This window comes from Notamacropus eugenii, chromosome 2, assembly GCF_028372415.1.
Source record: "Notamacropus eugenii isolate mMacEug1 chromosome 2, mMacEug1.pri_v2, whole genome shotgun sequence".
Lineage (NCBI taxonomy): Eukaryota > Metazoa > Chordata > Mammalia > Diprotodontia > Macropodidae > Notamacropus > Notamacropus eugenii.
In genome coordinates this window covers 353,588,128-353,615,386 of record NC_092873.1, presented here as the reverse complement: position 1 = coordinate 353,615,386, position 27,259 = coordinate 353,588,128, and the positions used below count along the sequence as shown (strand labels likewise).

Below are 27,259 nucleotides of genomic sequence, written 5' to 3'. Positions count from 1 at the left end.
GGTGACCCCCGCCCCCCCACCCCAACCCTCCCTTCCCACCCGGCCCCCCAACCCCCCGTCCCCCATCACAGCCATCGCCGCAACCGCGGGAGTCTGAGAAGCCGGAGCCGCCCGAGGAGGAGCCCGAGCCCCCGTCGCCGCCATGGAGCTGATCACCATCCTCGAAAAGACCGTCTCGCCCGGTACGAGACCGGGGTTGGGGCTGGGGCTGGGGCCGGGGCCAGGGCCAGGGCCGAGGCCGAGAGATGGGGCGGGGGGATGGGACCGAGGTGATCTGACCGGGGGAGGGGAAGCCCCCTCTTCCCCCTCTTCGCGGTTCCCCTGACCCCCTTCCTTTTCCTTCTCCACAGATCGGATTGAACTGGAAGCGGCGCAGAAGTTCCTGGAGCGGGCAGCTGTAGAGAACCTGGTGCGTTTTGCGCCTGGCCCCCTCCCATCCCCCCAGGCTGGGGCCTTCCCGCCCTCCCCGGGGCCCAGGCCTAGGGAACCCACCCCGCCCCATCTCGCCCCCCCTCCCCCTTCTCCCTCCCTTCCCCCCCTTCTCGGACCAACCTAACCCCGCCATCGGGAAGCCGGTGGGTGTGTCCCGCCCCAGGCCCCGGCAGCCGGCCAATAGCGAGGCGCGCCGGGCGAGGGCTGCCCAATCACCGCCCGGCCTGAGGGCGGCGGTGCAGCGGGAGGGAGGGGAAGTTAGGTTGCGCGGCGCTGCGTGTTCAGTAAGGGTGGGGGTTGGGGCGCCGGGGCCTAGGGACCATGTGGAAGCCCTAGGAGCCCGGCCAATCGCCCCGCCTAAGGGCCTGCTTCTCCTTTTCCGTGGCCTTTCTCATTCTCAGTCCACTTCATTGAGCTGGTCTTTTCCAGACTCTGCCTCCATAGTCTGGCCTGGTAGCCCCCAAATCTCCTTTCACTTAATGCCCATATTTTACCCCCTCCTTGAGTGTGGGTCTTCTGCTGCCATCATGGAACTGGATGGGGATAGAGTTTTAATCGGTCAGGGAGTTGGTCTTAGACTAGGCAGTGTGGCCCAGAAATGAGGAGATGAGGCCTATTTCCTGTTGCAGTTTCAGAGGAAGTATTTTGCTATTCTTACTTTCCAGATTTTAAGAATATGAAAAAATTATGCAGTTCCCTATTTGATGGGGAGCTGTTTCTCTGGATAAAAATTTAGGGTGGATTGAATGAAACAGCCCATATGCCAGTCATGTTCCCCTTTTGGTGTTTTTCTTATAAAACTGAGATTGAGATGTCTGCGGCATAATGTCCTCTTTTAAATGGTTGAAGAACCATAAAATATTCTAAAAATGTTTTTTTCTGTCACTTAAACTAGACGTAAGGTGAACCTCATGCCAAAAGAAAAAAATTATGGATGGTTTTTTTAGACTGTTTTTAAGTGATTTAGTCTTGTGCTTTTAAAGGTCAGTATTGGTTGACACTACAATTTTAGCTATAATTAGGTTATTTTATTTCTTAACTGGCCTGTGTGTGCCCTTCACGTTTTGCAGGCAAGACCTTTTACTGATATAAATGAATCATTTGTTTTATTTTTGTGAAGAATTGTAAGAAATCTGTTTGACTTGTTACTTAATAATGTGTTGCCTGTTGAGAAGATTAATTCTTGCATGTCTCAAATTTCATAGACTGGCTCTGCCCATTTGTGGCTTAGCTTATGAACTTTGGGAGTAGGGTTGAGAGACTTTGGGGGAGGCTATATTCTGTTTGTTAAATATATCTGCATTTATAAGTAGTTGGGGCTTGATGGAGCTTCTTGCAGATTTCTAGCTTCAGTAGAGTGCTCAGCTTCAGTATGGTTAGAAAGTCAGGAGCAACTGATAAATATAAATTAGTAAATGACAGTAGTTTGTTGAAGTCTTGCCTTACAGTTTCTCACTTCTATTTTTGAAATTGAATCCTTAGTTCTAAAAGTTTGGTCCTTGTTGCCAACCTTCATATCTTTTACCTTGCACTTATTCTTCCCAATTTTCATTTTATTGCCATTTAATGCTTCTGGCTTATTTTCCCTTTATAGTGTCTTTGAATAGGGTACAAAGAAGGTTCCTGAAGCATTATTTTACTTTGAGTTTACATATAAGTAATTACAGAATTTCAGAATTAGGAGGAACCTCAGTGGCTAGTTAGTCTCTTTTATTAATGTACTTGACAAATGGTCATCTAGCCTTTGCTTGAAGACCTTTAATGAGTGGGAACTTCCCAAGGCAGCCCATTCTTCATTTGTAGAATTTTACATTGTTAAGAAACTTATATCGAGCCTAAATTTTTTTCTTCTACTAGTTGCTCCTACCTCTTGTCTTTTCCTTCCTGCAAAAATAAAGCTGACTTTGGAGGGAAGGCTTAGGAGAGAATCCTGACTCTTCTAAAATAGCCTTGTGACCATGGGCAAATCACTTTGCTTATCTGATCTCTTGTATATAATGGGCATGATAAAGAATTTCCAAGACCTGCGGAGTTCTAAGATTTACTGAGTCAAGAATCTAGTCCATTTTGGATGAACATTCCTAGAAGGTAATTGTCAACTTATTCCTTTCCTGCATCTGTCCATAGAAGAAACCTATTGACTGACAGGTAGATCAACAAACTAGCTTTGAGTTTGAACAGGTTAGCTGTGGACATAAAGACAACGTATAAATGACATCAGTCAGAATGAAAAACTATCCTACTTTTATTTATCTGAGTATAGGAGTTGGGGAGAAGGATGGTGAATATAGAGTATCCCAAAAGTCTTAGTGCAGTTTAAAGCATGTTATTGGTGTATGAGCAAAACAATTAAGTGGAGTTTTGAAGTTGATATTTTAAAATTTTTATAAAGACCTTTTGCTTTTTCCCCCATGAGTTGCTAACCAAGCTAACCTTAATCTGGGAAATTCCCTGAGGCTGTTACCATTTACAAATATTTTTCTTCTCCTAACCAGCCCACTTTCCTTGTGGAACTGTCCAGAGTGCTGGCAAATCCAGGAAATAGCCAGGTTGCCAGAGTTGCAGCTGGGCTACAGATCAAGAACTCTCTGACATCTAAAGATCCAGACATCAAGGCACAGTATCAACAGAGATGGCTTGCTATCGATGCCAACGCTCGAAGAGAGGTCAAGAACTATGTAAGTAACTGACATATAAAGTGTTTCTTTGGCCCATGTGGCAAAGGGAGTAGTAAGCATTTTTCACAAATTCTCGTTTAGCCTTTTGTTATTTGCCAAGTAGTAGAGCTCAAAAAGATAAGAGATTACTTTAAAGTCATAGTTTTGGTCTTTGTTTTCAGTTCAGAGTCCCACCCTTTGTTAGAATTACTTTCCTTTAAAGCCACAGTAGTTTTGCAGACTAACTGGTATAGGTTGTTATGTCTCACATTTAGCGACTGAAGTTGGGAGACAAGCTTTGTCCTGTGACCTTCAGGCTAAGTCAGTAACAATAATTCCTAGATGATTTTGATGAGCTTCTTTAGAGGAGGGGGCTGTGGTTGACCATAAAAGGGCCTTTCAAATCCAATTTTGTAAACTGGGAATGTCAGACTTTCTCAGTGGATGTATTGACTCAAGATGACCTGAATGACTTTTTAGAAATGGTTTTTTTCATCTTCCCAAAAGGACTTTTGGAGGGTATCTTAATACTTTAGGAAAATAGAATTTCACATGCTAGAGCTTGTTTGGAATTTCTCTTGATACATGCAGCCCCATAACTGAAGTATGAAGATCCAGATTCCATAGACATCAGATTACTTTTTTATTTTTCTCTCTCTCTGGATAAGCAACTAATCAGACACACTGCTGCTTTTATTTTCACTGGAATAACTAGTGGTAACAATAAGTTTGGGGAAGGCTGGATTTGATATTGGAATAAGGGTTATTTTCCTTTGTGCTCAGTGTTCCCTGTTAAGTTGCAGCCATGGAACATTCCAGGTGATGCACATTTGAGGGGGGGGACCCAAGGAGTATATTATTCAAATCATTTCCTTAAAGTTCTCACCTGTTATTTCTCTGCATTGAATCCCAGCCTTAGCACCACTCTGCTACATTCCTCTACTTTGATAAAATTTATCATACATAAGGATGGAAGATGAGAGGGGGGAGATCCAAGGTTCTCTAAGTTTGCTATCATCAGCCTTTGAAATACAAAACCAAGATTCTCATCTTGGGCCATGATTTCTTTTTAACACCTTAACAATTTAACAAGTATTGTCTTTTATTGCTGGAAATCCATATGTTTCCTCTCACCTTCTCATCCCCAGACAATTACCAAGTAAATAATAGATAAGAATTAGATTTTTAAATGTGAGGTAAGATTTGGGACACAACACTTTTAGTATTCAGAATTCAGATGAGGATGACCTGGTACAGACATAGTTTGGTCCTCTTTTTGTAGATCAAAATAAAATTGACTGCCTTTGGCCTGATAATTATTGTACTGTAAAGTAGTATTAGTGATAGAGTTCCATTATATTTATGTATATATTTTCTCAAATCCAAGTCTTTGGCTTATGCTTAATAACCTTGTTGTGTCTATGGGCATTTTGTTAGAATCCAGACCTGTTTGTAGTTGACCATCAGAGGGCTTTGGTGAATGATGTAGGGTATTAATGTGTTTGTACATCGATAGCCCCTGAAACTACATTAGGTAGCATTAATTAGTACATTCTCTTAGTGGATTGCTTGTTTAAACTCACATATATCATGGGTAGCAAATAGTGTGACATAGTATATAGAGGGGATAGTGAATTGAGAGTCAAAAGACCTGAGTTCTAGAACTGATTTGGGTGCAAGTCATTTCATCTCTCTGCTTCAGTTTCCTCATTTGTAAAATGGTTTGGACTGGGTGATTGCTAAGATACCTTTCATCTAAAAAATCCTATTATTAAAGGGATATTTTCTGTGAATTAGAAGCTAGTTACCTTAGTCAAACTGAGACCTATTAAGGGCTTAGCTTAAAAAGGCTAAGGTCTCCCACTGCATCCAGGACCATCTCCAGATGTCCTGATCTATTTCTTGCCACTGGACCCAGATGGTCCTGGAGGAGAAAGTGAGGCTGGTGTCTTTGCACAGCCCTCCCTCACTTAAATTCAATTCACTTGCATGTCATGGCACCGCCTCCCTGTTGTCATGATACTCTTTGAGAATGAAGGACAAACAGCAACTTGTTTGTTATTAGTAGGTCATTGGTGGTGTGTTTAATTAGAAAAAAAATATAGATGAAATTGAGGGTGATGAGAGAGAAAGAAAAGATTGAAAATGTATTGAGAATACAAAGCAAGGTAACCAGGTGATCTAGTGAGCAGAGCTGTCCTGAAAAATCTGGCAACTTTCCACTTGTCCTCTGACCAGCACTAAGAACAGTTAACTGTTTGTCTTTTGGGTGGCCTGGTGATTTCATTGACAGAATTAGCTCTAACGGTAATGATTAACCCCCAGGCCCACTGGTGTTATTAGTTCCTGCCTTCTCACTTTGTGTCTTCATATACTTCTGTGCTTTCTCCTTTTAATAAATTGTTGTAAAATAACCATTTAAAGAAGTCCTATTTGACAGTGGGAATAACTCTGTGCACCTGCAGTGGATGAGTGTAATCTTAACCTTTTTGGGCATGCAGGAATAATTCTTTCCTTGCAAACAAATGAAGGGATTAATACTTAAATTTTAAGGTTTGTGCTCTTTTAGCAATTTATTTAACAGGGTCACAGATTTAAATCTGGGAGACATCTTCGAGATCTTCTGATCGTTTTATAGATGAGGAAACTGAGGTTTGGAGAGCAGTTTCTCAGCGTCACACATAGACAGTAAATGATAGCCAAGAGATAAACTCAGCGTAGCTAAACCCAGTGCTCTTTATCACACTGCTTCCTAGGGTACTGGCTTATACGTGAACAAGCCAAAGAGAAAATAGTGATTCCCCCCAATGTCAAGTATTTCTCTTCACTAGTGGTTTGACTCCTTCCCTGTCTAGACACCTGGCAGGCAGTTTTCTTGCTTGCATCCTGCTATTTTACTTTGACCAGATTTTGGAATTCTGGGCATTGGGCAGACAGACTCACACCACAGTCCTGGAACCTGGCAATGGGACCTGCTCCCACTGCTATTTTCACATATTTTCTTTGAAACTTTCTAATACCATTCTATCCTTGTCTTACCTGGGCCCTTGGAATATTACTGTTAGCATTTTCAGCTGAGGCAAAGGGTCATTGATATGGTGGGACGAACTGAAGCAGATCCTTGATGCTCTTTCCATTCAGACAAGACTGCACGATGAACCTTTCCTTCCTCTAGACACTTGTCTGGCTTGTTGAATAGTCAAAGGCATCACTGTCCTCTGAGAATGGTCATAAAATAGTCTTAATAATTGTCTCTTTTAAATGTCTTTAAAGCAATTTAAAATTTTTTCTTACCATCTTTCTGTGAAGGTTTTGCAGACTTTGGGTACGGAAACCTATCGACCAAGCTCTGCTTCACAGTGCGTAGCTGGTATTGCCTGTGCAGAGATCCCAGTAAACCAATGGCCTGAACTCATTCCTCAGCTGGTAGCTAACGTCACAAACCCTAACAGCACAGAGCACATGAAAGAGTCAACCTTGGAAGCAATTGGTTATATCTGCCAAGACATTGTAAGTATCTACTTAAGTAGGTACGTCTCATACCTCTTTCCCTTTTTGTTTCAGAGGCTAGATGATTTTAAATGATGTTTGTAAAAGTAATGCAAAAAACCCTGTAATAGTGGGGATATAGTGGTCATAGAAGTTGCTCTCAGCTTTACACTTATTTCTTTAAAGCTGCTTTAAGGAAAAGAGTTATCTATCCTTTATGGCAAGAGAGGTGTCTTAATGATACATTCTAAACATTTTAGTTGTATTAGCATTACATCACCCAAGCACTGAACTAGAAGGCATTTAAGGATGAGAAATTTGGAATTCCATCTCTTGATAGACTTTGGTCTTTGCTCATCTTTTTTAATATTTTCTACCTTGCTCCTCTCCTAGGTGCTTGGAGCATTCACATACGAAGTTTAATGTTTGTTTTTTTCTCAGAACAGGGATTTTTAGAACTTGTTTGTTTCAAAAAAATTAATTCTATGTATGTTATTTATTTTTTAAAAATTTTAAATTCAGAAATATTCATTAAAAAAATTCTGAGAAGTCCATATGTCACCAGACTGCCAAAGAGGTCCCTGATACGAAAAAAAAAGGTTAAGAATTCCTACTACTAAGTTATACTGTTTCTACATGATTTTTGACAGCGATTGATTCTTGAAACTACTGGTTTTGATGTTTCCTTTATTACAGAATCCCAGCAATCTTCATAATGACTTTATTTTTCTGCACTTTTACAGGATTACTATGAATGAAGTCTTTTCTAGCTATCCTATGTCTGACTTAATTACTAGATTCACAGTCATTTCTTAAGTGATCCTGTTAAGGAACATTTAGAGCTGGAAGGGATTTGAACATCAGAGGCTTTCTAGCCCAACTCCCTCATTTTATAGATAGGCAAACTGAGGTGCAGGATGTTGATGCTGATCTGATAGCACCTTTAATACCTGACCTGATAAAATGAAGTCTGTAGGAGTCAACTGTCCCTTAAACTCTGGATGATAAAGCCAGGTGGTGATTTTCAGCCCTTTGGTACTTCATTTGTTACAAATGGCATGGAAACAGCACTGAACTGCCGACCCCATTCACACTAGGAAACTCATGTGACTGTAACAGTAGGGGCTTAAGATGATGAAATTTTATTTCCATGGTTTTCAGTGAAAACCATAGTGATCTTGGAATAGTATGCATTGGTCTACAATACTGTCCCCAGTATTTAAATGGATGTATACATTTAATTGATAAGAGTTCTCTCCATTAGTGCAGGTTGTAATCTAGTGTTATTCTCACAAAGAACAATTTTCACTCAATATTTCTGTGGATCTTCCTCTAGAAATTTTTTTTCATCACTGTAGTTAAACATTTCTTTTGTCAAGTTGTCAGCACTCCTATTTCTGATCACGTTTTTTCAGTGATATCCTTATCTTACACCTTAATCATCATTGTTTACACACACACATGCACACGCCAAAGTTTCTTTGGACCCTCCATGTAACCTCTTTTTAGTATACCTACAACATTCATTTGAGACTGGGGAAGGGGAATGAAGGAAATTAATTGTGGTATTTCAAGATTTATATCTCTGGTACAATATTTGTCTTTAAAAGATGGGTTTTTGTGCCCTTCTCAAAATGAGAGATTATTAAGACAATAGAAGGAAAGGGAGCCTTAGGGAGGTAGTCAAAGACCAAGGAAAACCATTTTCTAATGCACCTTACAATGAATTGGATTCCATAACTACATTACTATTGGATTTGTTACTAGCATAACTTGGACTTTCCTTCTCATTTCAGGATCCAGAACAGCTGCAGGATAAATCCAATGAGATCCTAACAGCCATCATCCAGGGGATGAGGAAAGAAGAGCCTAGTAATAATGTGAAGCTGGCAGCTACCAATGCACTCCTGAACTCATTGGAGTTCACCAAAGCAAATTTTGACAAAGAGGTAAGATTGGGGACAAGAAAATAAAAGGCTGTGTGATCCCACAATGATCCATAGTCAAAGAAAATGTATTGGAGGAGGAGGAGGAGATTTGAATTTGTCTTAATGTTAAATCTAAAGATCATGAAATAGGTGGGTGTAGTATTTGCCACATCTCTGGGCTCTGCATCAGTTCCATCCAGATGAGGCTGCTCACAGCTGGAGATACCTTGGCGTAGTATAGAAGGGTTCAGTCTTGAGTTTTTCTCCTAACACCCGCCTATAATTTCTCGAACCCTTTTTGTTCAGTAGAATTAGAGTTGAATCACCTCAGGAAACACGGTTACTAAAGCTACTTCAGAAAATATGGCAGTCAAATCCACAATCATTTCTTGATTGAAAGTAAGTTATTTTGTCTTTCCCTGGTCTTTGAAGAAACCTGGAAAATCTAAACAAATTAAATTTTAAAATTTAATTTCCTTTAGAAAGGCAAGGAGACTTCTTTTGGATCTTAGAGGAACTACTAAAATATGCTATACTCTACTCATGCCACTACATCTAATTTGTCTGCCATTGTTGGTCTTGTTCCTGCCTCCTGCCAGTTGTTCTCTGTCAGCAGGGTGCAAATTTGTACCTCTGAAGCACAGCAGATTTTGATAGTGTATGTCAATTTGGATAAGTACATTTTCTAATACCATTGTAGGGAAATTCATAGTTGTGCTAAAGTTATGTAGAGTTTTTCCCTCCTTTAGAACCCAAGTTTTTTGCCAAACCAGATGATCCATCTTCCATCAGAGCCTGGCCTTCTTAGATCTTGTTAGTGATGGTCTGTCCTCAGGATTAGATTAGCAACTTATGTCAGGTAGCAGGTACCAAGCTTAAATTCCTTTATAGGATACCTATTCAAAGTCTAGTGATTTGGCTTTTATGTTGGGTCATATACCCATAGGAAGTGAGGTGCTCATTTTAGAGAGGTCCATGTTTGTTTCATGCTTTCCTCAATTTTCTTTACATGTTTTCTTCCTTGCAGTCTGAAAGGCACTTTATTATGCAAGTAGTCTGCGAAGCAACCCAGTGTCCAGATACAAGGGTAAGTGTGAGATCAAATGAACATCTCAAACTGTAGCATTTCTAGATCTGCTTTCTCTATTTAAGATTCTGGTGTTGACCAGAGTGAATATAAGGTGATAGGGCTGATGTTTTAAATGTTGATAGGAATTTCTTCTCTGAGATCGGTAAAATTACTAAAATCTAGTACTTGTCCTCTAAAAAAGGTTCGAGAATTACCTTCTGTCTGGGTAATTGCTCTGCTATGATTGCATTAAATTTTAGCCCCTGCAAGATAGATGGGTTTGTTGCTACTTTAAGTTTTTTCTTTATGAAAAATAGTTTCCTTGCTATACACCCCTCAGTCCCCTTTGTAAACAGGGAAAAACTTGAGGTACTACTAATTTAAAATCCTGCCCCAGTGGTAGGGGTAAGCAGGCTATTCAGACCTATGTTTTACTATTGAGTTTGAATAATAGCTTGGCTTTCATTGATGGGCCTGAGGAGAAAGGTCATGGAAGAGGAAGAGAGGGAAAAAAGGAAGACCTATAGGTGAACAGTGATAGTATAATTATTGTCCTGTACCTCAGTTGCATCAGTGCCTCAGAATGTGAAGTTACCTACCTTTTCTCACTGGGCTCTGAGATATTTATAGCTTTCTGTTCTCTTCCTTCCTAGGTTCGAGTAGCTGCATTACAAAATTTGGTGAAGATAATGTCCCTCTATTATCAGTACATGGAAACATACATGGGTCCTGCTCTCTTTGCTGTAAGTATTCTTTGTTAGATAATTTTGAGCTTATGTCAGATCACAATACCTGTTACGGTCCGTGAGGTACAACTTGTAAAAGGCTTGTGCCCAGATCTGGTTGTGTTATTGGTTGGCTTAAACTCTTGCTTCTAATTCAAGGCAGCTAGATGATATCTGGAGTCAGGAAGACCAAGTTCAAATCAAGCCTTAGACACTTTAATTTGCTGTTGACCCCAAGTCACCTGCCTGCCTAAGTACTCAACTGTAAAACTGGGATAATGATAGCACCTACTTCCCAGAGTTGTTAAGAGGTTGTATGAGATAATAATTGTAAAAGTGCATAGAATGATGCCTGGCACATAGTGCTGTATACAGTTTTATTCCCTTAAACAATGAAGTTGTAAATAAATTAGCCATTTTTTTTAAACTTGTCACTTTCTAGAGACTTCCACATTTTTAGAACCCTCTCCTATAAGGAAGTACAGTGAAACAAAACATATCAACACACTGTCTTTGACAACATATGTCTCGTTCTATATCTGTAGTCTCTCACCTTTCTGCCAATAGGAAACAAGCACATTTCAATATTGGTCTTTTTGTTTATGAAAATTGGATATTTCTGGTTTTTGCTTTATGTTTTTGTGGTCATTTTTGGACCTTCTTGTCTCTCAGATCTTGTCTCTTAAAATCCAGCAAAGCCACCTTTTTCCGTGAAGTTTTCCTTGATCCCCTGAGTCAGAATATATATATGACTTTTAAAAAATTGGTATTTGAAGTACCATGGAGTAATGAATAGAGTTCTGGATTTGAAGTCAGGAGGACTTAGATGTTCTACCATGTTTAATAGCTGTGTGGCCCTTGGCAAGTAATTTTATTTCTGTGCCTATTTCCTTAGCCATAACATGAGAGGGTTGAACTGGATGGCCTTTATAACTCTAAAAATATGGTCCTATTGTGACAGTTAGTTGTGTGTCACATCACCTTCCCTTCCAATTTTATTTTATTTAAATTTCAATGTTTATTCTACACACAGAGGTACCCTTGAAGTCAAGGAAATTCCTTGAGCCCGAGCTTTCCTTAAGCTTAGCTATAATCATAATGGTGAAAGTTTTAAGTAATGCTTTTATGAATCACTTAGTTGCTTAGTTGATGTTTTCATGGAGGGTAGGAAGAGAACTACTGAATGAATTAATTGGGCTGGGGGGCATTTCTTTTTTGAAGATCACAATTGAAGCAATGAAAAGTGACATTGATGAAGTAGCCCTGCAGGGGATAGAATTCTGGTCCAACGTGTGTGATGAGGAAATGGATTTGGCCATTGAAGCATCAGAGGTGAGCAGGGTGTGAGTGAGAGAAATGGGGTTTTGACTGGGGTAGGTGACCAAGTCGATTCGACTGGGAGGGTTGTTTAGGCTAGCATAGAACAAGTTCTCTTTTAGACTTCTCCAGTAAAGTATAAAAGCCTTGAATTGAACACCAGGGGGCAGTAGGCCAGCACCTTTGCAAATCTGGAGATACTCTTTTTTTTTTTGCCAGTAGAGAAGTTGATAAAAGAGAAAGGGACTTGTTCTGCTTCAGCCCATCCGATCATAAGTTTCTTTCTAAAACCTCAGCTTCTCCAGGTGTTTTCAGGCATTCCATATATAAGCATGCAACCTATCATCTTTGCTTAAAAGACAGCCTACATAATAACTAAGAGGACAGCTAGGTGGCGCAGTGGGTAGAGTTTCAGGTCAGGAGTCAGGAGAACCTGAGTTCAAATTCAGCCTCAGAGACTTTCTAGCTGTGTGACCCCTTGCAAGTCACTTAACTGTTGACCTCAGTTTCCTCATCTGTAAAATGAGCTGGAGAAGGAAATGCCAAACCAAACCCCAGTTGGGGTAATGAAGAGTCGGATATGACTGAATAGCAGCAAAGATAACTAATGTGAGCTGAGCTGATGAGAAAAGAAATTTTCTTATAGTTTCATTGAAAAGATTCAAAATGAGAACCTCTAAAACAGATTTTTAGCCTTTTTTGTCTCATGGACTCCTTTGGTAATCTGGTGAAGTCTATAGATCTCTCTTCAGAATAATGTGTTCAAATAAATACATTAAAAATAGACTTATAAAAGAAAAAATTATCATTTTTTTTAAGTTCATAGATCCCAGATTAATCATTCTTGCTGTTAAGGGAAGAAATATTCCAGACTTCCCTTACCAATAGTTTGTTTCACACACATCATGTAATTAATTCACATTTAAATAGTAATACTAATATTATATTTATATGGCACCTTTTCTTTATAAGTGTGAATAAGTAGTAGTCTCTGTTTTGTAGATGAAGAATTCTTTATATTAAAGTTGACTTTGGATCCAAATTTTCCTATTCTCTTGTCTAGAGTTTTTTCACACTCAATATCCTTCCATTATGTATCATACTTGCTGTTATTAGGCAGCATTTGTTACATAGATTCAGTTCTTGATAATGTGTTCTTTGAGGAGTTGCCTGTTATAGTGCTTTTGGGGTGCCTTGGAGCTTACAGGCTTTGGGATCTCCCAGTGCTCCCAAGGATGATTTAACTACCTACCAATAAGAGACAGGCTGCTAAAGGGCCTATTTAATAGTAATATGGTAAAAAAAATATGTGAAATGCTTGCCATCCCTGTTTTCCCCTATTCCAGAGAGGAGCTATAGTTCTCTGTGTATATGTCTTGTGTCACAAACCAGTTTCTGTTTCCCTAACTAGGATTTTTTTTTTGATGCTTCTTCCCCACAGGCAGCAGAACAAGGGCGACCCCCAGAGCATACCAGCAAGTTTTATGCCAAGGGAGCACTGCAGTATCTGGTCCCAATCCTCACCCAGACACTAACAAAACAGGTGAGTTTGCCTTAAAATTCAGACCGTGACATGAAGCCACATAAACAGTGCTTGGCTTGCTGCAAGTCCCACTCTGAAGGATGATAGGGTTTTAATGCAAGAAGTTGGCATCTCTTCAAAAGCTTGATGTTCTTACAGATGACTCAGGAACAGCTGAGCTGGCTCTGGGAGATCCCTTAGGCTTTCTGAGTTGTTTTTGAAGGCAATTGGGTCTCAACACTTTTAGTGGGGATGGGGCTTGGCCACCAGACATGAGATGATAGGCATTAATTATTGAGATTTCCTAGGTGCCTTATCATTGAGTTCTAGAAGCTTAGGGAGCAAGTACAAGGACAGAGATTCACTTTGGTTATTTGTCTTACTGGAGGAACATAGTAATAACAGAGAAGCCTATTTTAATATTCAAGGGATTTTGCTGCATTATCATTTTGATAGAACATGCCTTATGTTTTAAAATGTTGGTAAAGTCAGGGACTATAACATCTTGAACTCACTGTAAATCTGCTTATATCACTAATTGTTTTGCTACACCTTTGAGTTTGAAATGAACAAAAGAATTTCACATCATTTTTTTCTAAAACCTTAAGACAGTGAGACTTCCTATGATGATATAGACCTAATTTTCTAAGTGTTTTTTCTGTAAGAAATTTCTGTTGATTAACCTTTTTGTCTTCTTTGGGCTGATCTATATCTACGCGTTTTTGGGGCCTTGTGATATAGAAAAATTCTTTAGCTTCATATGTCTTTATTTCACCCAAAACACTAGTATCACCAAAGAAAACTGAACCCTGATAGGAGTGATGCTAGAGATTCTGGTGCCACTGTAGAATTCCTCCCTGTCTGTAAAAAAATTTACATAGAATCTGAGAGAGAGCATGCAGGCAAGTGGCACTACAGGGACCTGGAGGCCATTAGTTCAGCCTCTTTGTAGATGAGGAAAGTGAGGCCCAAGGAGATTAAATGGCATGTTCCAGGTCACAGAGGTAGATCTGAACCTTAAGAACTATGATTTCAGAACCAGAACTTTTTTTGTTGTACCAAAATTGCTCTTTTAATGTTAAAATTCTCTGAAGAGGAATAGCAGTACCATCTGCTTTGTGAAAAACTTACTCTAATATAGATATGTTATTCATTTTGCTAGTTACTTTTCCTTTTGTTCTTGATTTCTTTTATGTCTGATTTTGTTGGCCTTTTTTCTATTGAATGACGTTAAGCTCCTTGGGTATACCCATTTGCATAGTAGGGAATCAGTTTCCTATCACAATATACAAATTGCATGGTCTTGCTAGTTAGAGGATATGTAGACTGAATTCTAACTGATGGCAGTGGAAAGTTAGAGGAACAGTTTTTGTGTACCAGATTTAACTGGCCCAAGCCTAGGATTATAGAATGAAGTCATAAATGAATTTCTTTAAAGTTCACTTGTCCCTAAGGCAAACCTAATAAATAGCCTTTCTGAGGTTGGGTCAAGATGATTGAAAATAACCTTTTAAGGTACAGTATTTTGACTAGTACAATATTTTGTAGGATGAAAACGATGATGATGATGACTGGAATCCCTGTAAAGCAGCAGGGGTTTGCCTCATGCTCTTGGCTACTTGCTGTGAAGATGACATTGTCCCTCATGTCTTACCCTTCATAAAAGAACACATTAAGAACCCTGATTGGCGATATCGGGATGCAGCTGTCATGGCTTTTGGCTGCATCTTGGAAGGACCTGAACCCAATCAGCTCAAACCACTAGTTATTCAGGTAAGACCAAGATAAATGATTCCTCTTTTAACCTGTTGCTGGAGACTTAGGAAAGAACTATTTTGAAACAAGAACTAATTCATGCAAATTATTTGGCTACTAAGAACTATCCACAAAATGATAAAGTATAGGCTATTTCCACAGAAAGTTCGTTTTGGTGCATTGGTGAACACTGGGTGTATGGAAAGGTGATAGAATTAAGAGAGCTGTGAGAACCTTGAGGTTGTATAAACCCTACCTAGTTTGATATAGCTTAATTTCTGCCTTTTAGTCCTGTTTCTAGAATACAATGGCACCAATCAAAGGTCTTAATTCCTCTTTCAAACTTCACATGACCCTTCAGGTAGGGTCATGGAAATACCTATTGTTTCTTTACCATCTGCTTACCTCCAACTCTTCTCCATGCTAAACAATAACTACTCCTTTAACCATCCTTCCACACTGCTTTTTTATTTTATTTTACTTTTATTTTTATTTTTTTCCTTCCACACTTCTTAAGTGTGTACCAATTTCTTGATGTCCCTCCTAAAATGAGAAAGCCCAGGATTGGACTTTAATAATCTACGAATGGTCTGAGAGAGAATATAGTACTTAGATACAGGTGTAATAATTTCTATTGATTTCTGCTTAAGTGGAGTCTTGCTCTTTTAAAAAGATTTTTATTGATGTTCTTTGTTTTTATGTTGATTATTTTCTGATTACTTCCACCAGTTAAATCCCGCAGAACCAGGAGGGCCTCCATTAAAGCTATAGAAAATGTTAACAGTTACCCAACATAGCATCCATGCTTGGGAATACTTGGCAGCTGTCTGTATCTAGTCCCACCACCTAATCTGAGAGGAAAGTGTATTTTGGCATCTATTCTTTAGGGCCAAGATGAATTATTGACATTGGGATACTTTTTAATTTTGTGGCAGTCGTTGTGTATTAGTTTTATTTAGTCACTCCCTCAACCATTGGGTAACCATTTGGTTTTCAGTGTTTCAGTACTGCAAAAATGCTACTATGAATATTGTTCACTTATAGGTTTGGTTTTTTTTTTTTTTTAAACCTCATGGGGCATGTACCTAGTAGAGGGATGGTTTTCTCAGAAATTAGTTCTGTCCTCAGGCATATTAATTTTATGTCTTCTATAATGGCATTTGCCAATTTAATTATCATGAATTTGCCTGAACCATGTTTTGGTTTAAAATGCCATTTTTAGAAGTAAGTCCTTTTCTGGAATGGGTGAACATGTTTTATAGCTCTTTCCTTGCCTGACAATGCGTTGTTGTCTTTCAGGCAATGCCCACTCTCATAGAATTAATGAAAGATCCCAGTGTGGTGGTTCGAGACACAACTGCCTGGACTGTGGGCAGAATCTGTGAGCTACTCCCTGAGGCTGCCATCAATGATGTCTACCTTGCTCCTTTACTGCAGTGTCTGATTGAGGGGCTGAGCGCTGAGCCCAGAGTGGCTTCCAACGTGTGCTGGGTGAGAGGTTGGCTTTACAGGGAGGAGGAGGAGGGGCAGAAGGTAGGGGTACACTTGATTGTCTGGTTCATTGGCAAAAGAGCAGAAGTAGAGGAAGAAAGATGAATTTTTACAAGAATGCCTTTTTGTGAACACCTACATTCTCATTTCTTCAATTAACATGTGGGAGAAATGCCTCAGCTGATGGGAGATGTTGACTCATGGTGAACCATTAAGAACAGTCATGCTATCCCAGCATGAGAACTATTTGAAGCCAGGCATCTATTTTGAGTTTCTTGGGAACTCAAAATAATGACTGAGGGGTATGATGAGTTGCTAGTTACAAAGCTTCTAAGGATAGAGGGAGCAAGAAGGAAGGTAGGTATGAACATGGAATGTAGTTAGTTAGCCTTTTGTTTCCTGGGGGTAATTCTGGAATGTAATTTGTGTTAAGGAGGCCTACCTAGCACTTTGGAGATAAGGCTTAGAGAGTTTTTTAAATGGAAAGGAAAGTGATAGGCATGGCGTTGGTCTGGAGAGTTGTTGAAGTCTGGTACCAGACCATCAGCCATAGCAGAACAACCACAGGAATGCTTCCTTGTGTTTTCTTTTTGAAATTTGGAAAAGTGGCAAGTTGTCAGTGGCGTTTGGGGTAGACACTGAAAGAGTAAAGTCACTTGAAAAGTTGAGTTATCTTGAAAACATGGTTATGACTGAACTAGTTGAGCCTAATGACTGTTCTAACACTAAGGCTTGAGATATCTTTGGCTTTCAGGCTTTCTCTAGTTTGGCTGAAGCTGCTTATGAAGCTGCAGATGTAGCTGATGATCAGGAAGAACCAGCTACCTACTGTTTATCTACTTCATTTGAACTCATAGTCCAGAAGCTTCTAGAGACCACGGACAGGTAATTGGTATTCTTTATAGGTGGTATGTTTGCACAGAAAGTTAGTGCTTTCTGTGATAGTGAACATGTTGAGCTCGAAGGAGAAAGCCATAGATATATTTCTTTGTACTGCAACAGGGTGGTCATGTTTATTAATTTCATGAATCTCACTTTATTCATTCAATAAATACATTTCTTAGTATAAATGAATTATCTTTTGTAATGCATTAGAACCAGTGTTGAATATTTTTACTCCACTTAGGTAAAACCTAAGGAATCAGTATGAGGTATACATGAAGCTGCCTATTTAGCTGATGATCATTAAGAACCAATTGCTTACTGCTTCTCTGAGTTTTGAGCTCTGTTGATTGTTTTTTTAAACTATCTGGGAAATATTACTTACATGGTGCCTTCTAATACAGATCCAAATAGTCATCTTGAACCTGTTACTTTACCCCACTTCCACTTCTCAGAAGGGTAATAGATTTCTGACCAGTTAGAATTGTGAAAATGTATTTTCTTAGTAGAAACAATGTTATAAATGATGTTACAAAAGCCATTGATAACCATGTTAGAATTAAGTTTCACAGTACAATCTGTATATGGGGTGGAGATTCCTTTTTAATTTTTCCTTGATTTTATGAAACTTGGATTTTTCTGTGATACTTTGTCTAGGGCCCAATTAGAAATGAACCGTTAGGGATATTTGAACTTAGTTAATTAAGGTTTGTTCAGTACCAAAGCCAATGGTGGGTGAGTATGAGATACTTACTTAAAATGGCAAGGATCTCAGTGGTCAGATAAATGATCTACCCTCTTCCTTTAGTCTTTTTTTGCTTCTGATGCCATTATTAGGGATGGGTGTTTCTTCTGTACTCTTCAGGGAGACAGGTTGTAGAATTTTAGAATATCAGGTCACAAAAATTACTATCTCCCCTCTCAAACCTTATCATTCCTTGTTCAAAGGAGTGGAGGGAGAGCCTTTAAACTTTATTAAGAACCAGAAGACTATAATCCATTTTGTTCTTGACCAGACCTGATGGACACCAGAACAACCTGAGGAGTGCTGCATATGAAGCCCTGATGGAAATAGTGAAAAACAGTGCCAAGGACTGTTATCCTGCAGTCCAGAAAACGACTTTAGTCATCATGGAGCGACTGCAGCAAGTGCTGCAGATGGAGGTGAGGTTTAGGGAACCATTAGTGGGTATAGTGGAGACAAGGCAGCAGGAAAAAGGCAAGACACCATTATTCTAGTACCTTTTTTGCTTCATCCATATTTATTAATTCCCCAAGGGTGTCTCCATGGCCAAGCCACACTTTGAGGACTAGAGCTCTGGGGGTTCCTGGGAAGTTGGTAGATGGTACCAAACTGTTCTATAAGGAAGAGTCCCGAGTTGTCCCATAGTGACTTTCCTTTTTCTCTCCATCTAGTCTCATATCCAGAGCACATCAGACAGAATCCAGTTCAACGACCTTCAGTCTTTGCTCTGTGCTACTCTTCAGGTATGGACTTGGCCTTTCTCACTGCAAACTTGTGGCCTGGGGGTGAGGGAGGCAGGAAGGGAAAGAAAAAGGAGAGCTGCTGTCTTGGGATGACAAGTTCATGCACCACACAGAGCAAAACTGTGTTGATGAAGCTGATATGAAGACATTCGTTGGAGTCAAGCAGTTTCCTTTCTGCCCTGTGACTGATGAGGAGGCTAGAATTCACCACAACTAAATCGTAGCCTGAAAGACATTTGCTTTTTTTGGTGCATTGTGCATTTGTGGGCAGGCTAAACCCATTCATAGATGTTTCCCAGTCATCTTTTCTTTTTGCTAAAAATTCAAGCTAGTGTTTCAGCAATTATTTTTTGAAATAACCCTGGCTTTGTTATTCTGCTTTAAAACTTGATAATCAGTGACTGAAACACCAGTGTTAGTATGAGACTGCTTTTTCTGGGCCATTCTCCAAAGTTCAGATCACCTGCTAGAAATCAAGAAACCATGAGAAAGCAAAATAGCGTTTAAGGGCTGACTGTTGAGGTGCTATCTGACATCAGACAAATCAGGAAGATTCAGAAATCCACTGACATCTGTCTTTTGGGGAACATAGAGAAGATCAAGGCTGGAGAAAGTGGATAAAGAAGTCAAGTTCTGCTTCTATTAGTAATAGACTAATGGCGATAATGGAGATTGGAGTAGTGAGAATTTTATTGTCTTGGGTAGGAACTGAACTGTGGTACCACTTGATCTACAAAGTTGAAAAACAACAATCATTGTCACATGAGAGTTCAGCAGTAAGGATTTACTATGGCTAACTTTAATTTCAGGCATAAATGAAATACAGAGAGAACCATTTTCCTTACCAGGACAGATAAACCCTGTTTGTTCTGCAACACAGAAATAAGATGAAGATTAAAATGAAGAGTGTTTTAGTGAAGATGGTCTGCATGGACCAAACACTTAAAACACAACATTGCAGGTTGGGTTTAAAAAAAAAAACCCAAGAGTTTGGTTTGAAGAGATGAGTCTAATTAGTCAAAAAATAACCTGTGGGTTTTTGTGTTGTCAAGCATTGGGGCTAGTAAGCACTAAAAACTCTCATCCATTTTGTAGAATGTTCTTCGGAAAGTGCAGCACCAGGACGCTTTGCAGATTTCTGATGTGGTCATGGCATCCTTGCTCAGGATGTTCCAGAGTACAGCTGGGTCTGGGGGGGTTCAAGAAGATGCCCTGATGGCCGTGAGCACATTGGTAGAAGGTCAGTGAGCGGACCGTGATGAGTGAATATGCATGCCTTGGGATAGATTTGAAGGTTTGGGTTTTCTCTTTTTTTTAGGATTTTGACTTATTCCTTTAATCTGTAGATATCTAAAGTCAAGGGCAAAGTCCAGCTTTGCTTAAGTGTAACTTTACAGATTTACAACTGTACTTCTTCTGGGAGTCATCAGGGAACTAATTTGATATTAAGGTATAAGATGGCATTGGTAGCCTGCATCAGGTCAGCATAGTACTTTTTTTCCCCTGAAGTCTTTATAAGGGTTTAGCTCCCATCATCCTGAAATGTGCCTGCCCAATGGGCAAACTGGGCAAAAGGATCTAGGGTGAAAGAAGGAAATATTCTTCTCCAGCTTTTACTGTTGTCAAGGTTGTGCAGTAGAACTGAGGTGGCACATAGTGGTTGGTGTGGAGCGGAACCTTGGAGTTAACTCTAGAAATGAATTACTTTTCTGATTATATCACATCTGAAAATTATTCACACCGATTATATCACACCGAAAGATTATTAAGAACTCCATTAAAGAATATTTAAGAAACAAGGAATAGTTCTTGGGACACTTTTTAGTGAGCTTTACTCTGGAGATCTTAAGATTAGATCTTAGATTATTTCTAAGACCATTATCACCCTGAGGGACCATCCTCTGGAGGACCAGATCTATTTCTGGCATAAGAAAATAATATGCTGGAATATCTTGGGAACATGTGATAGCCCTGAAAGAGAGAGTTTCATTTTGGATCCTAAGAGTAGCTTATTGGAAGGTGAAGGCTAATGTTACTCTCCTGGATATAGTTTGTTTCAAAACCTTGGGGGATTGCCTTGAGGACCCTATTCAGAAGCTGGTCTCCAGGGGGCCATAGATGAGGAGGTGGACAAGAAGCAGAATTGCTGGCTCAACCAGTCCAAAAATGAACCATGACATTTCCTGAGGGCCACGCCACTTTCTTGTCCAGTCCACAGTAAGATGCTGTACTACGGAGAGTTAGCATCTTCAGGGCATTTGAACAGAATCCCAAAATTTCCCTCTGGCAGTTGTAGGAATTTGGCCTGTGCTCTTAAGACAGCTTGTGAAAGTCTTTGTGTTTTAATTTCTATTAACTAATTCGTTTTAATTTGCAGCAATCTGTATATTTTGTAATACATTTAAGAAAAAAAAACTTGACCTGAGAAGAATCCGAATACTTAACCTCTTTATGCCTAGAGCTTTCTTCTCAGTACTGGTAAAAGCTAACAGATTTTGTCTCTGTGCAGTGTTGGGTGGTGAATTCCTGAAATACATGGATGCCTTTAAACCCTTCTTGGGCATTGGTTTGAAGAATTATGCTGAGTACCAGGTGGGACATACCTCTTGATATCAACATAATACATTGAACTTTTGTGTGCCCGATGGAAGTTGGAATGCACTAGGTACAAATGATCACTTCCTTCTCCCTATCCCCAAACCACAATAGCAAAATAATTGAACTTGATTATATTTTCAGGCCATTCCCTATATCTGTAATTGTTATTGTTCTTCCATTAATCCAGAATTAGTACTTCCATGTCCTGGTACAATGGCATCCCTAGAGTTGTTGGACTGGCCATCTTCTCAGAACTACTTTTGTTTACTTCGGAGATTTCCTTTCTTGCTGACATCTTCCATCCTCCATCTCCTATAGTCCCTATTTGTGTTCCTTCCTACCACTTTAATTTCAAGATATTTATCTTTCTAAGGAGAATAATTTCTTGACTTTGAATTCTCTGAGCTTTTGATAGTAAAGCAGAAGGGTGTTTCAGTTCTATAAGCAGTCTCCTCTGCAGGTCCAATTATTTTCATATCTTCCTCTGTAGGTTTGTTTGGCTGCTGTGGGCCTGGTGGGAGACTTGTGCCGAGCCCTACAGTCCAACATTTTACCTTTCTGTGATGAGGTGATGCAGCTACTATTGGAGAACTTGGGAGTAAGTATTAACAATCTATCAATAAATCCTCATAGATCATCTGCTATGTGTTATGCACTGATATAAATGAAGTAGTTCCCTGCTTCAAGGAGCTTATTTGGGGAAAGGGCAGTGTCCTTTTTAAAAATCCTTATTTAGAACACGGTGCTTGAGTTGACCTTTTAAGGGAACGAAGAATTCTGAGAGACAGCAATGAGGTGGGAACTCCATTCCAGGATTGGGAGTGTGTGTGTGTTGGGGAAGGGGATGGATTGATTGGAGATGGTACATACAGCTGATGAAAAAGTATAGAGCCAGGAGATATGATATGGGTACAACAAGGTGGCCATTGTGGCTGGATCAGTAAATTGGGAGGTAGGCTGTGAAAGGCTTTAAATGGTAAACAAAGGGATTTGTATTTGATTCCAGAGATATTATGGAATCCTTGGAAGGGAATGAAACAGTCACTTTGGAGAATGGATTGGAGAGAGGAGAATGATGTCATGGGGTAGAATGACAAAATTTAACACTGATTTGATAGTTGGAAGGAGGGAAAGTGAGGAATTGAGGATGACTAAGGTTTTGAACTGAGTGACTAGAAGGATGGTGGTGTCTTTGACAAAGATGGGAAAGTTTGGAAGAAGGGTAAATTGGTAGGGAGAGAAAAACATGAACTGTTGTTGAACATAGTGAAATTGAGGTCTCTCTGGAGTATTCAATTTGAAATGTCCAGTAGGCAATTGGTAATAGAGCTTAAGGGAGGGAGAGGCTAAGGCACAATTAGCCTACCAGCATTCAGAAATGCAGGGATGCAGTTAAACCAGATTATGGCAAAAATCTTATTTCAGAAGCAACAGGTCTCCAAAAATCATTGGCTGCGGTTGGGGACATGTAAAGAAGCAGTGAGTATAAAATTTCACAACTGGCCCCGTGAACTTTGGTCTAGGTATTGAAAATTGGCATAAGTTGTAAGCTGCAGTTGTTAAGGAAAGGAGTTCTTGAAAAAGCAAATAAAAACTTAAATAAATTGAAACCTTTTCTCAGTTTCTCAGCTATATCTACAAATTCTAACTTCTGTTTTTCTTTCTTACTCATCAGAATGAAAATGTCCACAGATCTGTCAAGCCACAGATTCTGTCAGTGTTTGGTGATATTGCCCTTGCGATTGGGGGAGAGTTTAAGAAGTACCTTGAAGTGGTATTGAATACTCTCCAGCAGGCTTCCCAAGCCCAGGTGGACAAGGTAAGCAGTCATAGGGTAGTTGTGTCTCCAAGCCAGAGGTGGGAGAGGGTGCTTTGGATGTGTCAGAAGAGGTGACCTGCCTGGGGATGTTTGTTGTTTTTCTCCTATAGTCGGACTACGACATGGTGGATTATCTGAATGAGCTAAGGGAAGGGTGCTTGGAAGCCTACACCGGAATCATCCAGGGATTAAAGGGAGACCAGGAGAATGTGCACCGTTGAGTATACATTATAATTTACTTGGTCTGCTGGCCAATGTCTACAGTTGGGACGGAAAGGATCTACTTAGAATTTTCATTTTTGGCACTTTCCTTGTGGGGTGTCAATATTTCATTTTTTCCTTTTCTGGAAAGCTTTGGGGGAAGGGGAAGTAAGGGAAGGGGACTTTGTATTTTCTTCATTCCTCTCCTTCCTATGTCTGCCTCTCATCCTTTGTCTCAGAAGGAGCTGTCATCCTGGATGACATTTGTGAAAGAATTGCCCCAAGACAACTGTAGAAAAAAATTTGATACAGGAAATGCTGGTATCCTGATAGGAGTCGACCTTTGCTTTAGTTAGGAAGGGAAGGGAAGCAGTTTAGCTCCAACATAATTGGCTATGAAGAGAGAGAACCTCACTTGCCAGAATATACTCTTGTTTCTTGAATCTGGGACACCCCCCTCTGACCTAACAAGAGGGGTTTGTGCTGAGCTGCTTTTTTTTATTAAATATCACCTGAAAAGCAGCCCTGGCTTTGAGCTATAAGATTCTTATTGCTTTTTTAGGCATTCTCCTGTTAGAGGAGTATCTGAGATAAAAAAATTGTCTAGGGAATAATGCATATTGTAGTATATCTCAGTATGTTAGTTCATCCTGTCAGGCCCTGGTTGGCAACTAGCCCCCTTTCACTTCCCTGCTTGGAGGGTTATAACACACTTTGAAGTGTGGAAAGGAACATTGGGTTTGTCCTAATTGAGAAAAAAATCCAGCAAAACTTTTTTTTAATACAGCCGATGTGATGCTGGTGCAGCCCCGAGTAGAATTTATTCTTTCCTTCATCGATCACATTGCTGGAGATGAGGATCACACAGACGTAGTAGTAGCTTGTGCTGCTGGACTGATAGGGTAAGTTTTACCTTTTGGCTTTAATAATTAAGTCATTTCTCTAGAGCTTATAGAAGCTGACTGTGGACCAGAAGGTAAGTATTTGCAGAGGGTTTACATTGTAGAACCATGGATGGTATCAGGTTATAAGTTATTTCTGTTTATAAGGGTAGTAGTTTTATGAGTGTACAGAAATGTTTAGACCTTATTTCTCCATTTACTACTGAATCTCATTAAGTAAAATCTTCAAGGGAAGACCTGCTTCCTTCTGGTAATAAATCTTAGTTCTTCCCTTCTATGAAGACACAGCCAACATGAATTGAGCTTGATGTTTGGTTTCTTCAAGGAAATAATGCAACCCAGTTTTTAATTTCTCTTTTGTGTTTATTCTGCTTAGTGACTTATGTACAGCTTTTGGGAAGGATGTACTGAAATTAGTAGAGGCCAGACCCCTGATCCATGAACTGTTAACTGAAGGACGAAGATCCAAGACGAACAAAACAAAAACCCTTGCTACCTGGGCAACAAAAGAACTGAGGAAATTGAAGAACCAAGCTTGGTAAGATCTCCTTTTACTCTGCATCATCTCCCTTTAGTAGGTGTGTCTTGACTTTTATGAGAAGAACTCTGTTTTAAAATAATCGCTTTCTTTTTGGTGTTTGGACATTTTCCTATCTGTTTTTCTTAGTCTTGAGCTACTGTAAAACTAGCTAAAAGATGACTTTGATGATTGTTAGTGATAATGGACAGGCTCCAGCTTAGACAGATGGAAAATTATCTAGATTTCAAACTTCATTCAGGGTCAGACATAGACTGTCCTGATGCTGCCCACTTGGGGCTCTTTGAAGTCAGTGTTTGTGGTCTTCTGCCATTCTAAAATAGTCCAGTCTCCCTGAATGTCACTCCACTTGAAAAAGGTGCCTTTTTTTTCTTTGAAGAGTTTTATCTTTTACACCACAACTACTTCCCAGGGGCTTCCCTCTTCTCTTCCTCACCCCCTCCAAAGTAGTACTAGCCTCTTCAAAACAACAACAAAAAGCTTAAAAGAAAATTTTCTGATATAGTAACTGATTGTTCTGTTACAGACCCTGCTCCTTTTCTGATTGTACCTTTTTTGACACCCCTGGGCCTTAATTTTAGCCTTGATATTGGGACTTGGAGCTGGAGAAGTTGGCTACCCCCACCTACTTTGAATAATAATTTAAATCTCTTCCCAACCACTCAAGAGTTAATCATCAGTGCTTTTCACCCTCAACAAAATTAGCTAGTTGGATGTGAGTTTTATCTTTCATTTTCCCCACCTGTCCTTTGGTACAGTTTTTAACGAATTGGACAAAAGTGTAGAATAGGTGGAAGTGAGAGAGAGAACTAGCTGCTGGCTAGTTGTTAGTCTACCTTGTAGCAATATCAAGTTGGAAGAATGTTGTGAAGTTGGAGAGGACCAAATTTCTTTTAATTTTACATCATGAGTGTGCTAACATTTAGTTACAGGAGAAGGCTGTGTGTGTTGATTCTTTTCCTCTTTTTTCAGATCTGTTACCATTGGGATGACACCCGAGACCCCCACTGGAAATCTCCAATCTTTTGAAAAACCCGGAAGTGAGGAGTGTGCACGGATGCTGAATGTTTGGGAATGAGAGGATGAGTGAGTGAGGCTTGAAAACACACCACATTGAAAATCCTGCCACGGCAGCAGCAGCAGCCAACAGCAGCGCTGTTAGTGAGCTAAGCACTGACTTCCGTAGAAAACCATAACATCGGCCGTCTTGGAAAAGAGAAAAGTGACGGGATTTATGTGCTTTAAAAAAGAGAGCGAGAGAGAGAGCTATCTCTTCCCAAGAGAGGCTAGAACTAGCTTTTCTGTCTTTCGGCCAGTGCTGAGCGGAATGACTAGTGTGGGAGAAAAGGGACTGGGTTCAGCTGTGGTGCTTTGTTGTTAAAGGCCTGGCCTTTGCTACTGATGAGAGAGATGGAGCCTGGGTCTCGAGCCCACCTTCGGTGTACCTTTGCCACACGGTACTGTACGCGTGCGGGCTAAAAGGAGGGTGAGGGATTTTTTCAGTCTAAGAGTGAGTGTGTGTGAATGAGGCGGTATCCACATTCTCAACTTCAAGTCATTGCAGTTTATCTTTTTCCCAGAAAAAAAAAAAAGGGGTTAGACGTTACATTTCATAAAACTAACCGAAGTTCTGTCTACTGATGCAGCACAAGAGATGTAAAAAGGAAAAAAAAAAAAAAAAAGAGGAAAGCCGCTCTTGAGGGTCTTTTTTTATTTTTAATTTTTAGGGAAAACACTGACATGTTCAGTTCCCATCCCAAGTGACGCTTTTCATGATCTCTTTTCATCAAGGCGCCTTTCCTAATATGGTTCAACTGTGAATGTAGAAGGGGGGGAGTGGGGGGAGGGGAGGGGGAAAGACAACTCTGATTTAGAGGATATAGAAAAAATGAGATTGTCAAACAGACTTTAAAGACAACCCACAACCCAAACCAAAATTTAAATGCTCAGAATTGGCAGCACAAAGGGAAAGCTCTCTCCTGACTTGTACTGTGACAGTCTGAACGCCCCAGAAATTGTGCCAAAGAGTAAAAAAATAAAAAAAACCAATAAAAATATAAACACAAGGAGAAAAAACCCATAAGAAACTTCAGGTAACTATTTTGGATTGCAAAATGAGGATAAATTTAATGTTCAAACAAAATCTGATAAAATAACCATTTGGAAACTGCTTGGCCTTCTGTTCTTTATTTGGTTGACTCCAATGTCTCTTGCTGCACTTCAGAAACCAACCAACAAAACAAAAAAGAAAAAAAGAATTTATATAAATATATATATTATATATAGACATACTGACAAGCTCTCGTGATGAAAATGGCACTTGTAAAAGGTTATATTTTTCCACTGCAGTTGAAGATTAATAAAAGTGTCAAACATTCCCTAAAATTTACTTTTTGTATATTTGGTCTTTTCCAATTGAAAGAGATCCCACTCACTGATCTTTTTA

At 39.7% G+C, this 27,259-nt stretch overlaps 1 protein-coding gene across 1 annotated transcript; it reads left to right on the top strand.

Annotated features, from left to right (window-relative positions):
* KPNB1 (karyopherin subunit beta 1) lies at window positions 1–26,983 on the top strand. Its single transcript, XM_072646213.1, has 22 exons — window positions 1–182; window positions 351–409; window positions 2,928–3,110; window positions 6,399–6,599; window positions 8,375–8,527; window positions 9,534–9,593; window positions 10,229–10,318; window positions 11,522–11,632; window positions 13,059–13,160; window positions 14,688–14,912; window positions 16,194–16,385; window positions 17,140–17,270; window positions 18,284–18,431; window positions 18,684–18,755; window positions 19,851–19,995; window positions 21,265–21,347; window positions 21,844–21,951; window positions 23,029–23,172; window positions 23,283–23,388; window positions 24,161–24,275; window positions 24,652–24,813; window positions 25,786–26,983. Coding segments are annotated over exons 1-22 (2,631 nt in total). The 5' UTR covers window positions 1–142; the 3' UTR covers window positions 25,787–26,983.
* The last annotated feature ends 276 nt before the right edge of the window (window positions 26,984–27,259 follow it).

Bases quoted from the DNA above. Each gene is read 5' to 3' on its own strand.
- KPNB1 (XM_072646213.1), top strand. From the start codon at position 143: ATGGAGCTGATCACCATCCTCGAAAAGACCGTCTCGCCCG. The intron at 14,913-16,193 runs GTAAGACCAAGA...GTTGTCTTTCAG, and splicing joins TCAAACCACTAGTTATTCAG to GCAATGCCCACTCTCATAGA. The intron at 24,276-24,651 runs GTAAGTTTTACC...TATTCTGCTTAG, and splicing joins TGTGCTGCTGGACTGATAGG to TGACTTATGTACAGCTTTTG.